Below are 16521 nucleotides of genomic sequence, written 5' to 3'. Positions count from 1 at the left end.
TACCAATGTGTGATGACTTTGCTTGTTTATTATTACCTGTTCCCAGGTAACTGCTGGTGCCCCCTTGAAGAAAGAATACACAGAAGAGGTAAGAGGAACTGATATAAAACTTTAAAAGAGGTTTTTGGTTAAAGGAACAAAATAATATGGTGTACAGAGAATTAGGACTTCTCCTTGCTCTGGCTGGACAGTGTGCAGCCTCAGCTTTGACAGTAGCGTGCTCTAAAGCTGACATTCAGTCAGGCATTGCCAACAACTAAAACCACCTCATCCTCCCTCAGCCCCTTTGTGTTACCCCTCTTAGGTAGTTAGAGGAACAAAATCATATGGTGTACAGAGAATCAGAACTTCTTTCTCTGGCTGGACAGTGTGCATCCTCAGCTTTGACAGTACCATGCTCTAAAGCTGACATTCAGTCAGGCAGTGCCAACAACTAAAACCACCTCATCCTCCCTCAGCCCCTTTGTGTTACCCCTCTTAGGTGTATGGTGTGTGTGACTGTGTGATGGATTGTAATAACAAACTGAAATACCTGAAAAATAACCTTTTTTCAATAGTTTTTCCAGGGCCACTAAGTTTTCAGACTGATCAATGTACAGGCATTTATAAAAGCACAAGAGCAGCATGGTGTAGGGGTCAAGGACACTCCCTGAAATTAATGACAGCATAACCTGTTCATTAAAGAACAAGTTTAATATGTTTATGCTTCACATTTGGGGTGGGATGTCTCTCTTCAAACAAAGAGTGAATTCTGCTGGTTTGTTTTCTTTGTCACTTCACTCCAGACAAGTTCTGGTCTTCTGCTTGTGTGAAGCTAAGGATATGTGTTTTGTTACAACTAAGACAAGGCCTACAAAGTGTGAGGTAAAAGAGTAAATAAGGCAATCCAGTGCTGTGCTTGGGGTAGTCTGTGCATGTGTGTATATGGACTCTGCATCTAACACATCTGTATGTCAAACCCCACCCCACCACTGCAGTCTGTTTATAAACTTTGCAAACAGCAGACTGTCGTCCCTTCCACAATCACGACAAGAAACCAGTCATCAGCTGCACCATCTTCCTGTGTCTCAGAAGAGAGCAGTGGGTTCATGTACAAATTTTGGATGCTGCTTAGTTCCTTAATAAGGTCTGATGCTTATTAATTGGAATGAGAATTAATAAGTGCCAGAATACTTTCATCTGGAAGAATGTCACTTGCCTGCAACTGTCATGATCAGCACTGTTTATGTTCACTTAAATTTCTGGAAAACTCTTTGGCTGGAGAAGACTTTATATGTCTTAGAATTTCCATTAATTTTTATTTAATTGCACAGAACCTCCAGCTGGTAGCTGATGGCTGCTGTAATCTACAGAAACAGATTCAAATTACTCAGCTCTTTGGAGTTCCTGTTGTGGTTGCTCTAAACGTCTTCAAGTAAGTCTGTTCTTTCATTAGTCTTGTTCAAATTCCTCACTTTTCTTGGTTTTTAAATTATTCAATTTGGCCTGAACAAAGGAGCTATTAAAGAATTTCCTTTTTTCATCATGAATATAAAGATATATAAGTTCTTACCTTGTTCTTAATGTTCTAAAACCAATCAAAAAAAGTATGTACTATTACAGAGTTGATAATCTTCCATGTTAATTAGCTATAACAGTTACAAAATTTTCTTGAAACATGTAAATACATATGCTATATATAAATGAATTATGTATATGGCACATTTCTATATCTACCTGCTTTACCACTGCTCATGGTAAAATAAGGCTAAGTTTGTAAGGTTGTAACAGAGAACTAATCAAACAAAATAATGAGACAGGACTGTTTGGTTGGCAGAACTGACTCTCCAGCTGAGGTTGATCTGGTGTGTAAAATTGCAAAGGAGTCTGGAGCATTTGATGCTGTACCCTGCAATCACTGGTCGGCTGGTGGTAAAGGAGCAGTAAAATTAGCTCAAGCTGTGGAAAAGGCAGCCAATCAAAAAAACAGTTTCAAATATCTCTACAGCTTGGAGGTAAGATTTCTTTTCTGTCTCTTTTTTTTTTTTTTAATGAATACATCTGCATCAGAGTTGGATTTAAAACAAGAAGAACACTGAGAACATTGAAACAAAGTTATCCAAAATACTTGGAAAGGAACTTCCCTTGGTTTAAAATCATAAAAGCTGGAGAGAACAAGCAATCTGTGGCTTGTCTAATCAGGGAGCAGGATACTCACTGGCAATGATGGTTACTTAGTGCATTGAATGACACGTCAGATACTTTCATGTTTAACACATGTTAGTTTATGCAGATGGAACACTCTCTGATTATTTTGGGAGACTTTTCACAGTCACAATATTTGTCCTGTTGATTGGACAACAGGAGATGTGGTTGCTGTCCCACAGTCACAGGTATTGCACCAGGTTGTGGCTTCCTGAAGCATTCAGTGTCTGTATGGGAAGGCTGTGACAGGTAGCACATCCATGCTCATCCCACACATCTGCCCAGCCCAGCCAGGTCAGCACAGAGAGGAAGCACTGCCCTTACCTGCACCCACCTACACAGGACAGCTCTCAGGTGAACACAAAGAGCACAGGTAACCCAGTCATGTTCCTTCTCTCCAGATTGGAGTCTGCCAGTACAATATGGTGCACACAATGCATGGGTCACTGCTGCTGCTGGCCCCACGTCCTCAGTCTATTCAGGAGCAGCCCCCAGGGCTCCCGTCCTGCTCCAGCTGATGGCACCAGAGTCCACAAGCCCCTGTGGTTTGCAGCTCACTACAGCTGCTGGGCACAGCCCTTTCCTAGACTCTGTCCTCATAGTCCAGAGCAGAGAGCACACCCACACAAAGGGCAGTCAGAAACCAGATTTAGTAAGAATAGAGAGGTCCTCAAGCACATAGCTTAGTTAGCCAGACTACTGGCCAGACACCTTTACACACAACTGATCCCTTCTTCCTCTATTCTCTCATTTTCTTTCCACACTTACACCTTTTCAATCCACCTTAATTACTCCCTTTTCCCATCTTTGCTCCTTCCACTAAACAATCTTTAGACATTCCCACTATCCTCTTTGAAAATCCCATCATAAGGTTCACACAGTCCCAAAATCTGCTTTTTCATACATCCCATAGAGTCCTGTGCTGCTGTACACAATCACTTCCTTTCATTTGCAAAGTTTTTTGATCAAGGAGTTTTCCTGTTGACCCATTTGGTGCATTTCACACCAAGGACAATGGTCTCATCTTCCCCTTGGATTGTTGTAGGAAACAGGCCCAGTATGCTCTAATTTTCACTGATTAGGTTTTTGTAGTGATTACATTACAGAGGGTTCCTCCACCTTTCATTGTTGCTCTGATCCTTGCTGGGGCTTTGGGGCTGATTTGCTTAGCCCTTAGATAACCTTAGAAAGGATAGTGTGGTCCAAGTTTCAATCCTATGTCTGCCAGAGTTAGGGACTCTTTTTCCATGCCTTGGAGACTGTTATTGCAGTTGTCTGCAAGGTAACATCACAGCATTGTGAGCTGGATGTGAGCTGCCAAGAGGAGCATGGACCCCTGGGAGCACTGGAGGTGCTGGGGTACCACTGTGCTGGCAGAATATTTGGAGGGACATATTGGCAAGAAGGTTATACAAATGATTTCTCAGGGCCTTCCTGGCTATCCAGATGTGGGTGGGTTTAAATCTGAACAGCCAAACAGACTTTTCTGGCTCCAAGGAAACCCTTGTCAAGTTTCAGATGCTGCGCCCGTGCTACTTAAGTTTCTTTAGAAAATGTTCAAATGCTATTTTTTTATAACAGAACCTCAGCTTCATTCTTTTAAATGGCTGGATGTTCCTGTTTTGATTCTTCTTTCCAGAAAAAAGGTCAGCATGAGGTAGATGTACCCTATGGTCATCTTTCATTCTGTCTTCTTCTTCATGTGCACCATGTAGCTGTTGCACCCATTTTATTTTTTCTTTCCACCTCCCTTGATGTTTACAAAATGTCAGTAATCCAGCCAACCCATATCAGTATTAACCCCTGCCCTGACAGAAAACATGGAAATGTGTTGGGAATACTAGTGCTGCAGCATGTATTCAAGGCATTTTGATCATGCAATAATTTTACAGCTGAAAAATGGACAATGTATAACTTCTAAGTTTGTCTCTACTGAGATGCTCTGAAAACTGAGGCTATCATCTTATGGAGCTTGTGTAGTAAAACGAGGGAAAAAAATTCTTTGAGAAATACATGTTACAGTTTTCCTCACTGGACACTCGTGTTAGAGGGATCGTGCATTAACCTTTGACAAGGCTCATACTAGAGCTCTGGTGTTACTATACACTGTGTAGTTTACAATCTGGTGGTAAGAGTGAGTAAAAAGGATTGGTGGGGGTAGACTCTGCCTATAAAGAAAATCAGATTGATTTCCACTTTAATGTCTTTCCCAGACACGTCGTTTCGTGCTGCGTTGCATAAGCAGCATGAGCACAAAGGGAATGAATCACATCTTTACATCAGCTTAGTGTCCTGTGACTTCACACAAGTACTCTAAGCCTCAAAAATACGTTGAAGGGATTTTATGAAAACATATAAAGATTTTTAAATACTGTAAAAAAGTACATTCAGGCCAACAAAAACAGTGAAGTGTAAAGTTCAGGCTTCTGTTTCATCCTTACTGTGCAAAGGATGGGGACTGAAGCAGCTGGAAGTAAGAGAATGAAACAGCAATGCTGCCACTTTTACAGTATGTAGGTCAATTGGTTAGTAGGCTCACACACAAATGAAGGAAAGCCACCTCTCCCAAATAAGCCTGCCCTGATTTTTTTTTTTTATTGTTGTAGCAACTTTGAGGTGTCGTTTCTGCTGTTCAAAGGGGTAAAATTAAGAAAATTAAGGAAGATAAGTAGCAGTAAAATGGGATTCAGTCAGATTATTTCCCCTCCGCCATTGTTCCTTAAGGGGGTGTAAGTAAAAGGACATAGTTCCATTCCTTATCTGATTGTACGACTTGTCCAGTTACTTGAATAATATTAAGTCCTGGTTGCCTCAAGTTTCACAGGATTTACTGTGGTTGGGGTTTTGTTCTCTTTTCTTTCCCTTTCGGAAGGTCAAAGAGGGGAAATACTCTGCTTAAAACCACTACCACTTCATTCATACACCTGTCTGTCTTTTTGAGATTGCTCTACTGTTCCCTTTACTCCACGTCTTCATTTAATCCTGTGATGTCTATGCACCCTGTTTCCCTGTTGGAAAACTTCATCAGAATTTGCTTCCAGAACTAGCTATAATTAGAAAAATTTCCAACAGCACAGACCACTGTAGCTGTAGCAGATTCATTCAGCATTTTGATCTTTTGTGAGAAAGCAACACTCAGGGTATTTAAAAAAAAGCTTCAAACCCTTATATGTAAAACTGGTTTATATCCTTTCTTTCCAGTTCAAACAAACTTTGCAGTAAACTATCTTATTAGTGTGCAGTCAGACATGTACTTAGAGGATAGCCCATGTCAAGTGGGCTCTCTGTGTTTCATTTTTTTTCCCAAATACATTCATCTCTGTAGTCCTTTATGTAATTTCCAAATTTATCTTTGAAAACAAAAGCTTCCTTGAAGAATGTTTACAAATGTGTATAATGGGAGAAGAACACTAGAAGAAAGTAATTTCTAGATCTGTCAAATGCTGGTTAGGAGTTGAGAATCAGATGGTTGTTTTCTGAAGTATCTTTATACATGTATACCATCTTGTCCAGTGAAACCTGAGCATGTACCAAATGAGCAGTTTTAGACATTGGACACAACACAGTTGTGTGAGTTCAGGATTCAGGCTCTGCTTCTGTTCAGTATCATAGCAAACCAGTCTAATTAGAAGACTGTGCTAATTTTATTCCTTGAAGCATCTAATCTTGTCTCTTTAACTTCCTTGGGTGTCATTCCATGACATACTCTTCCCACTTTTTGGTGGCTTTTTGGGTTTTCTTATTTGTTTCTCTAAGCAGGCAATATCTTTTTTTATCCTAGTGGCTTATACTCCCACTTTTTGGTGGCTTTTGGGGTTTTCTTTATTTGTTTCTCTAAGCAGGCAATATCTTTTTTTATCCTAGTGGCTGCTGCTTGTCATTTGACTTTTTTTTAGTCTTGGTTATAGAAAGGATTTTTTTCACATTTGGTATGAGATGAACAAATATATTTGGGGGCTGCAAATGAGAACAGAATACCTCATATATGGTTTTGGGAGTGCGTATGTGTGACAGTCATTTCATGGATCAAACACAAGACAAGTAAATATTGCACAATCTCCTCTGTAAAAGTGTAAGAAAAGCACAGAAACAGATAGAGTACCCTGAAATGCTTACAGTATTAGGAATTGCACAGGTCAGGGGGGTTGGCCAGGAGCAAGGATGAGTTTTCATGTCATAGACTTCAGAGTTTATAACGTAGCTTAAAATATTATTGGCAGTAATTGAAGTAAGTACTATGGTATTGTGTGGTTTTAGTATGGATTTTTGTCCCCTCTGCACAATAATCTCTATTAAGTTGCTGTTGAGTTGGTTTCTTGCAGAGTGTTTCTCTTCAGTGTTTGAAGGATGGGTTTGTTTAAAAGGCCTCCTGAACTCTTTGTGAAATCATCTGTGGCAGTTTATTTTAATATATATTCTTGCTACATATGGAAAATATCAAAATATCAATCCTCTTATCACTGTTGACTTCCCTTCTGGGTTCAGTTTTCTTGAAGTATGGGTCTTTAAGTTGCAGCAGAAAGCCATTACTCAAAATAAAGTTGACTGAACCATTAAAAGTAAGTTTAGATAACTAGGGGGAGGAAAGGAGAGGATGGAAACGCATCCCGTTCCCAAATTTCTCTGGCTCCAGTGCCTGTTCTTGATCAGGAGAAGGGGGGAAGCTATATTCCTCACTAATGCACGCCTGTTGAGTGACCTGCCTTCGCTATCCTGGCCTCCTCTCTTCTGCTGTGGTGAACTCTCCCTTGCCTTAGAGCAGCCCTCCTCAGCCTGGGACTGAAGCATAGGTCTGAAGAAGGCAGGCATTAGGTTTTCAAGAGATACATTGCCCCTTCCTGCAAGCAGCTGCAGTGGAGCAGGCGCTGGGGAGATAGAAGAAAGGAGAAGGACAGGCATTTGGCATGAGGCAGGATCAGCACATCTGGCTGGTCAGGGAGTTAGCACTGTCCACTTAAAAGGATGACTTGGTAACCTGACAAATGGTATTGAAGAGCCTCAAATCACTGGATTTATGCTGCACTGGAAAACTAAATTGAAGACTCTAAAGGTCACGAATGGGGGGGAAGAGAAGGGGTTGTTCCAGCCTTCCAGATTTGTCAGATGACAACTTTTTTTGACAGTGCACCTTCAGCCTTTAGGTAATATCATGACAAATGAAAGTATTTCCAGGTTATACAGTGAAAGTTGATTGCACAAATATTTTGGCAGGGTGCAGTGCATTGCCTGGCCAGCCTGCAGAACAAAGGAGAGCTCTCTCAGCTTGGGACCATCCACTGGGAGCGAGGTTGAGTAGCAGCATTTCTCAGAGAGGCATTCAAGCAGTTGGCAGCCTCAGCCCTGGTATTTTTCTTCCCCTGCTGGTAGCATAATAATAGTTTGGGCAAATCTGGAGCATCTGAGTCGAGTTTTGTTTGTCCCTGCCTCTGTTTTGCTGTGGCAGTATGGTGTGGGCTGTCACTTACCTCGTTCCCTCCAGTCTTTGCTTCAGCTGTCATGGACAGTGGGTCACTCAGAGGGGTCTAAGGGTAGCATTGAAACAGAGAAAACTCTGCCAGCAGTGGTTCTCTGTGCATTATATTCTCTTCCATCCATGGTGTCCCAAAGCAAGAATGAGCTGTGAGTAATGGAGGAGGAAGAGCCCCATCAGTAGAGGAGAAGGCTCCTTGGTGCATGTACTGCAAGAGGAGGAGCAGCTCAGAGAGGAAGGCACAGTCAAGAAGGGCTCATGGGACCTGTGTTTGAGGATGCCAACGTCCAGGGGACTATCCCAAGGCAGAGTGTTTCTTATACTTTGTGAACAGAAGTATTTTCTGTTTCCTCTACTAATACCACAGAGTTGCTAAGCCGTGAAAGCCATCCATTGTGTATCTGCTGTCACAGCAGCCCAGCTCATTTGTCTGGGAAGCAAATAACTTCTGTCTTGTTCTCTATACAGCATGGAGTTCAGTCATGTGTGGACCTAATGGAAAGTCCTTAGGTGCTGCTGGGGTGGGAATAAATAAAATGGTCCTTACTGGAATTTTTCCTAGTAATTGATGGCGATCATTTCTCATCCTGAAATGCAGGCTGTGCTGCCCTGCAGCAAATGCTGGCCTTTAAACTATTTCCCCCCTCCCCTCTACTGCCAGTCAGACATCTACCAATGAAGCCACATTAAAGAGGAATTCCATAGGTCTGTACCACCCACTCCTCCCACTCCCATCAAAGAGATTTCGGTGGAGTCTGGACACTTGTTTTACTGAATTGGGTGTTCTAGGGTTGGAAACTGTCTTTCTGCCACTCCATGTCTTTATTTGCAGATGTAGGGCTCTTGACAGCGCTATACTTTTATGTTTGTTTTCATTATTTCACTATTCTTTGCATAGAACAATTTTCTTATGCACAGCTGGGATTTCAAAGTTGGGGAAAAGGAAAATAAATCTCTAAGGCCACAGGCTTAGGTGTTGATTCATAAACTGTTTAGCTTGACTGAAAATGCTTTTCCACTAATTAAAAAAACCATCTCTTGTCCTGTGCCAGCAAAGGAAGAGGAGTGCTAAAGACTTGGAAATCCTTTTGTCAGCCACAGATCTTCTGGAACCAGAATATACAGATACTTTAATAAATGCATTTTTATTTTATCCAAGGGAAAAGCTAGAAGTAGGAGTTCAAATGTGCAGAGTCAGCTATTGTTTTAGCACTGCACTCTGTCACCCCACACAGCACCTTCAGCCATACTCCCATCATGTTTTCATTTGGCAGCCTTCCCAAGAAGAGGAATGAGTGATGTCTGCATACTGTTTCACTTAGCCAACCAGCAATTCTTCTTTATTGCTTTCAGTGAATGTGTAAGTTTAAAAAAAAAAGTGCCACTGCCTTGCATTTCAAATTATATTAAGAATTTATGCTAAAACACAAACAGCTTAGTAACAGTAAGCCCAGAGGTTTTCACCTTATAATTAAACTGGTGATGTCATAATTAAAAGTAGGCATTGAGACTAAAGTGAATGTTTAAGATACTTGAAGTATTAAATGTGTAAGTTACAAATAAATAGTGCTTTTGTATATCCTCTGGTTAAATGCATGCTTTTTCAACAGAATCATAGTTTTGTTGGAGAATAAAGTAGTTTTAAGTATTTATGTTGTATAACTGGGAAGGGACCCTGTCAGACAGTGCTGCACTGATGGGTGTTCACTCATGGTACTCAATTTAAACTAGACCAGGGTTTCTCTTGGAAGTGGGACTGCAACCTAGTGAAATGTAGTATGACTTGGGACTCACTGCTGTTGTGTCTGGCTTTACAGAGATGTGTCCTGTTGGTGAGGAAGTCAGGAGGATGTTTAAAAGCAGAAGGAATTAAGGAGGAAGGGAATAGGGGTTGTTTTCAGCAGTCTCAGGGATTGGCTGTGGGGAGTTAAAAATATTAACTCCTTTCTCCAGTAGGCAAAGACTTAAAAAGTCAGGTGTTCAAATTAGGATGCAAAAGAGGGAAATCTTGAGCATAGTCTCAGACCAGATGCCTGGTAATATGCATGCTTGGTTTCACTTAATACTGACTTCTGGCAGCGAGACTGATTTCAGGAATCCCAGCCAAGGTGTGTGTCCCTGCCCCAACTCGCTTTTTCTGCTGGTACCTTTCAGTGCTCAAATTTGAACAGTTTCAGCAATTCTTCCTGCTTCACATGGGCTTTGCCTTTATGATAAGGTGGATGTGTGAACTGATACGGGTTGCAATAGGGTTTTTTCCCTGGGCTGTGTTTTAGCCTGGATGACTGTCTCTGGTATGTGCAGCTGCACAAACAGCGGTGCTGCCTCCGTTGCACTGGCACATGGGTGAGTGTGAGCAGCAGAGGAAACAAGGATGAAAGGAAGGCCTATTGTAGTTGGTCTGCTGTTCATGGAAATCCTTATCAAGCCTTATGTGAAAAACTGATAATCTGAAGTCAGCTGTTAGAAGTGAAGGAAGAGATGAGGAGTGAAGGAAACGTGAGAAAAGGTTAGCAGAAATTAAGCACTATTAGAAGATTTTGTAACAAGCAGGATGACTTGGCACTAATATCATGTGTTGCAAAGTGAGATGGACTGGAAGTGGCAGTATGGCTGGATGATAACACTGGTAAGATTTGGTTTAGATAATCAATACAATCCTGGGAATGACAGGCTCTCACCTTTATCAGTGCTGATTTCGTGGTTTAATCATTCTCTATCAAGTAATGAAATGTACAGCTACATAGCTACTGTTTTTGTGAAAGCAGTTTGTGCTTTAGCACTTGTTATGCTTTAGCCCAGGAGATAATCCTATTTATGGTGTGGGTGCTTGGCAGCCCCAGCAAGCGCGTGTGTTTGTGCTTGCCTCAGAAGCAGCATATGGCTTTGGTAGCTCTAAATGTGTGAGATTTCAGAAGTGAACATTCTCTCTGGCAGGAGTGGCAAGATTGGTTGTTTCTGAGAGAATCCTAATGAATTGTCTGCAGATATTTGTACTGTGTAGTATCTTCTCGTATTCAATGTAAATTTACATAAGTATTTTATGACACCATTTTCTCAGGAAGCTGAAATTGAATTTGGAACAAATTCTCTGAAGCTGCCATAATTCCTTCAGCAGTAGTACTAATACGTAGTTGCGTATCTATAAAAGTCAGGTTCTACCCAAATTCATGGTATCTATTGTCTATCTGTCACTAATCTTCACCTAAATGTACTTAGTTGTGCAACAGTCACACCTTTACATATGGGAACTGAGAAGAAGGATAGCTTTTACTGCTGATCATAAATCTTTCATGCTTTTGACACCCCAGGCATTTTACAACTTTCCTTCTCACTCTAGCTCTCCAGGTGGCAGAGATGCTGTGGAATCACGTTGCTCTTGATAGGGGTGCATCAACACTCCCTGTTCAGATGAGACTTTTAATCCTCCTTTCCTTAAGAGTTTTTTGGTGATCGCCTGCAAATGGTTGCATCAGCACAGCTAAGGGTGCAGCACTGGAGGTTGCTAGTGGGAGTGAACAAGTGGTTCAGGAAATTCCTAAGGCCGTTGTAAAAAATTCTCAGACAAAAGAAGAAGTGAGAGATATGTCCTGCTTCTAGCCTGGACAATTTGAGCAGCAGTTGAAGGGGACACAACCAGGAGGTTATTCTATACAATGTTCCATCATGGGGGCAGGGGAAAAGGAGTTGCTTCCTGGGAGAAGACATTCCTGGAGAGTCTTGGTGAGGACACTGAATTGGAGAGTACCATTCCCAAACCAAAGCAGATGTGGAATTACTCTTTTTTTAAGTATCTGAGATAAGTGGTTTCTGCTGGCAGACATTTGACCAAAGTATATAAGGCACAAACATATAGTTCACAGATTTTTTTTTTCTAGGTAAGTCTGGTGTCAGCTGGAGCAAAAATCCAGCATAAAATCCCCTAATGGTTTAGTTATTTATGCAATAGGAGTTTAATTTTTTTAGCCCCCTTCTCCATGCAAATTAGCATTATTGCTACATATGGTGGATGTCTTTGCCCATCAGTGAGACTATTTTGATAGCAAAGTGCTGAATAATCAACAGTTTTGTTGAAAACCTAAAGCTAAACAAGTGTCTGGTAAATCCAGGCTTTTGCTATGTAAAATGCCTCTTGAATAAGTAGAACTTCTTTTCTGTTAAAATACCATTATGGCACTTTCAAGCAAAATTAATTTTTATTTCTCGTTTAAAGCACTAGGTGTTTTTTTGGTTTGGAAAACATTTTTTTTTATTATAATGATGTTTCCCAGCAGTATTACTGTATTACTTGATAACTGAAACACAGGAAACTTTTTAGCTTGAAATGCCCTGTTACACTGTGATTCTAAACAGATAATGCCTTAAAATCACACTAAATACTAGGAAACAGGTGGATCCTTAGCATGGTGTAGTGTACTCCTTTCCCTACTCCTGAAGCTTCAGGAAGGAAGCATATCTGAGAGCGTGCATGTGCATGGGCTATGTTAATGTCCATAGCACATCTGTGCCTTCCTGCTGGTTTCTGTCTGAATTTGGCTCAGCCAAGACTCATCTTGCCTCTGCTGAGATGAAATAGGCTCAAACTCTCCTCTGACACCACGCACACATTGCCTCACCTGTTTGTGTGAGCATGCCTGGCAAGAGCATGACAGGCTCGGGAGACCAATTTTTTTTTTGCCATTCACACTCCCACAACTCCTTCCTCAGTGGTTATTCTTCTGAGGTTACATTTGCAAAATTTGAGGTGTGGGTACTGACCCAAAAAATATTTGACATTCTGGTTAAAAAACAAACCAGGAAAAAAAACCACAAACCATAAATCCGTAGGGATATGATTTGACTGTCCAGCTCAGACTCGGTCATGCAACACACTGCACATATCCCAGGAGAAGCAGAGTGCCACCAGTGTCATTAAAGCATTCTCCTCTGATGTTAGCCAGAGCCCTGCTGGGTTTCTTTTGGAAAATACAGCTGTGGTCATTGGAAGGGAGCTGAAGGCGCAGTAGTTATACTGCTGTCAAATTAGTTGGAAATGTTTTGACACAAATGCAAGTTGAATCTAAATGTCTATGTCCATCTCAATGAATTTACTGAGGGTTAAGCAGAAAGCTGTTAGTTTCCATGTTGGCCCGCTGACAACAGGGAATGGAATTCCTTTTGCCTTTCCATTTGCCATTGCTGTTAGTCCTTTACTGCAAGCAAACAGCACCCAAAAGGCAAATTAACAGACATGTTTTGCATTTCTCCCACTGTGTTGAAAACTGCCATGGATATGAACATATTTAATAATCACCCTGAGACAAATTTCATCTCTTGATGGGTGTCCATGGCACTAAGTATTCCATTCAGCTTGATGCTGCCAGGAATTGTACCCAGGATATTTACAATGTTCTATCTTCTGTTCTGATTAGATTTTTTTGCCCTGCTTGGATTCCTGTAAAAAGCCTGATGTTGGGAATGTGACATTATTTCACCCAATTAAGGAGCAGTAATTGTATAGTGAGCATGTTCAGAAAGTGTCTTGTGAATCTTCTTTAAACCTGTCCTTGAAATTTCAGATCTGGGGGGGAATTTTATCTGAGCCGTAGTAGCTTTTAACTGCCTTACATTTAAGGTACTTGGAAGTCTGGAGAGATTATTTTCTTGTGATGCCTCTATTACCGGAGTTCTTTATTAATGTGATCTTTGATTTTTCTAAAATTCAATCATAAATACAAAAAATATCAGCCTGACACAAACACTTCAACTGATGTATCTTTACAGAAAAATAACTACTTCCAGGCAGGCATTGCAAAAATGTGGTTAACTGTGGATCTTCCTATAAATGCATGAGATAGAGTTCATTATTTGCAACTTAATTAATTTCTTTCCTTTGTTAGAATGAAACGATACATTTCTATTTTGTGTTCTGGTGCTTTTTGTATTGCTTGAGACTACCAAGTCTTCTGCCTCAAGTGGTTATCTCTCTAGATTTTGTTTAGCACTTATTCCATGTGTGTTGTTAATTAAACATTACTGATGAGATATTCCCTTTAATCTTGCACACATTTCTGGCCATCTATAGTGAGCACAGAATTATCTGAACTCGTGGTAAGATCCCTCCTCCATCATCCTGTTCCTATTGAGAGAAGTCAGAGAATGGCTTGTTTAAAATAGGCTGGAGGAGTCACAATTGTTGTCTCCTGGGTCATTAAAAGCAAAAGGAAAGAGAACGAGGAAATAGGAAAGAGTTGTTTATTCTAAGTACACAAAAATGATGGCAGAAAAAGTAAATGCCTGATCTGACCACAAAAAAATGTTTCTAGAAAATCTTTTAATGGTTTTCTAGCATTGAATGTGAGAGTCTGCCTCTGCCTTCAAATAGAAGCTGTGAAGGCAGAACTTGTTTAGTTTGAGCTGAATAACATGATGTGAATACTCTTGGAGACTGGGATTGAACTTAGTGATTTGAAGTTTTAAAATGAATTCTAGAATGCTTTCAAAGTGCGTTACAATATCAAAGCTACAATTAAAAGTATGCATGTTAAAAAGTATAGGAGGGAAGAATAATAATAATAATAAAAGAAAATCACAATCAAAGGAGCAGTGATGGGTCCGGAATTTTCTGCTACAATTCCTCGCTTCTCAGGGGAACCTTCCCTGGCTGCCCCCCCCCACCCTTGCCTTGTCCACTTTCGTAGGTAATCTTTATTTTGAAATGAAACTTTCTTGTCTAGTGATCCCTGTGTAGGGATTCTAGGTGTAGGTTATCTCTTCTCTCTCATAACTAGATGGCAGTAATTTTCTCCCCCCACTTCAGGTGAGCATTAGCTCACGTTGTCGACTCTGTAATGCACAAATTGTGCAGTTTCCAGACGATGGGGTAGCTGAAATCACAGCTGTTAGTTCATGTACCTGCAGCTGTGTATCCATCACCACTGCTCCTTACTTGGTCTCATGCTTTAGCAAGCCTGTTTAACAGGGATGAATCTAAATAAGAGATTCAGAGACCTCAAGCAGCAAACAAGATCCTCATTTCTCTTGGCCAGTCTTCATCCTTGTCTCTGTTATTGTTTCCTTGTCTCTGCAGCTTCCTATTGTTGAAAAAATAAGGATCATTGCTCAGAAGGTGTATGGAGCCCAGGATATCGAGTTGTCTCCTGCTGCACAGTCTCAAGTTGATCGTTACACCCGGCAGGTAAGAGCACCAGGGAATTGTGCAGGCAGGTACCTTGGGAAACCTCAGGGTGTAACATGTTCTCAGACTGGAGTGTTGTGTCAAGCTTTGCTGAAAGGCATGAGCTTACCCATGGTAGTAAGCTATGGAGGTCAGTATGGGTTGGTTTAGATTTGGTAGAACAGAATGGTTTTAACCTTGAGGGTGATCTCCTGTGAGATATGAACAGAGTTCAGAATACTCCTGAGATTGTCCATGAAACTGTACTTTCTATGCAGTTTGGGTTACTCTCCTAAACCTGACAACTGCATATCTACAAAAGGTGCTGCTAGCAAATGTAACCAATTTTAGCATAAAATTTGTTCATTTGTACCTGCAAAAAAAGAGTTTGCAAACATGGTAAGACCTGTGCACAGCTATACACATTGATACCAAAGCTGCCAATATTTGTAAAATCTTTTGATTTCTTTCTGTTCCTATTACTTCCAAGGAGTCATGAATACTAGAACATGAAATACATCACCTATCCTAAAGCGTGTGGGAGCATGTTACAGTTTGGAAAGTTTTGAAACCATGTGAAGAGGTGAATGTGGTTTTTTGTAGTGGAATGGCTTCTGGACATAAATGTGGCTGGAGCCTTTCTGTCAGAAAATAGAAACAATATGTCCAGGAAAAATTCCTGAGTAAACTTCAGCAGCTTGGTCAGACAAACAGAAGTCCTTGGTCAGACAGGTGGACAGCCATCTTCCCTAAAATGCAAACTTCCTGAGAATTAATTTGATTTTTCTAAATGGAAAAGAAGGTTACTTAGTGTACTTGAAGCTAAATAATCCATGCCTTTATTTTTTTCCTGCTGTGATTCTCTAATCCCATTTTTAGTCTAAGTGTTAGTATATTAGGAAATATTTTCACAATGTCACCTAAAGAGTTGTCAGCTCTGGGCTGCAGAGACAATTCCCTGAAGTCCTGCTCTCCTCCTGGCCCTGTTTGTAAAAGAATTGAACAGAAGAGTGGAAGGTGCCTGACTCAAGATTAATCAGTAACTTGGAGACAAATTATGGGCAGGGGGAGCTGCTGAGGCACTTTTCCTGATTTTCTACCACATTTTCCCTAATTAGCGCATTGACATTAGTGAAGGGGGTGCCATCACCTCATGCAGGTTTTGTCTTGTTTAAAAACAAAGGAAAGCATCATGAGCACCATCTGTGTTTACGCCCGAGAAGACATTAATGCCCTTAGAAAATTTTGGACTCTGAATCCTGGTCTCAGGTTTGGTGTCTGACCAGGTCATTAGAGCCCAAAGGGAGCTGCTGTAAGAGAGGTTTCTAGAAGATACTGATAACAAAACAAAAACATAATGGGCCTTTACTGCTTTACTGTAATTTTTAAAACATTTTTCTTTTCTTTCCCTTTTTTTTTGTTAGGGATTTGGAAATCTTCCCATTTGCATGGCAAAAACTCACCTATCCCTCTCCCATCAGCCTGAGAGGAAGGGTGTTCCCACTGGTTTCATTTTGCCGATTAGCGATGTGCGAGCCAGCATTGGAGCAGGATTCATCTACCCTCTGGTAGGAACGGTGAGTGCAGAGCATTCGACCCGGTAACTCCCCTTTCACCCAGCTTGACAGGGAAGTGCGTTTCCTGTTTGCCTGCAAAAGTAATGTGTACAACCATGTGAGTTCTTGTTTTTGTATAATAATCTTATCCTCGA

General features: G+C 40.9%; 1 protein-coding gene across 4 annotated transcripts in view; it reads left to right on the top strand.

Annotated features, from left to right (window-relative positions):
* MTHFD1L (methylenetetrahydrofolate dehydrogenase (NADP+ dependent) 1 like) overlaps positions 1–16521 on the top strand; it is a 144858-nt gene that overhangs the window by 80392 nt on the left and 47945 nt on the right. For all 4 annotated transcript variants that reach the window (XR_005627266.1, XM_039707513.1, XM_039707515.1 and 1 more), the window contains 5 exons: positions 47–88; positions 1314–1414; positions 1817–1994; positions 14724–14831; positions 16235–16387. Coding sequence is in view for 3 of the 4 variants with exons in the window: in XM_039707513.1 (XP_039563447.1) it covers positions 47–88; positions 1314–1414; positions 1817–1994; positions 14724–14831; positions 16235–16387 (582 nt within the window). In the remaining variant the exon portion in view is untranslated. The remainder of the gene's footprint in view (positions 1–46; positions 89–1313; positions 1415–1816; positions 1995–14723; positions 14832–16234; positions 16388–16521) is intronic.

Source organism: Passer montanus, unplaced genomic scaffold, assembly GCF_014805655.1.
Source record: "Passer montanus isolate IOZ18808 unplaced genomic scaffold, ASM1480565v1 scaffold2, whole genome shotgun sequence".
NCBI lineage: Eukaryota > Metazoa > Chordata > Aves > Passeriformes > Passeridae > Passer > Passer montanus.
This window is presented reverse-complemented; position numbering and strand designations above follow the sequence as displayed.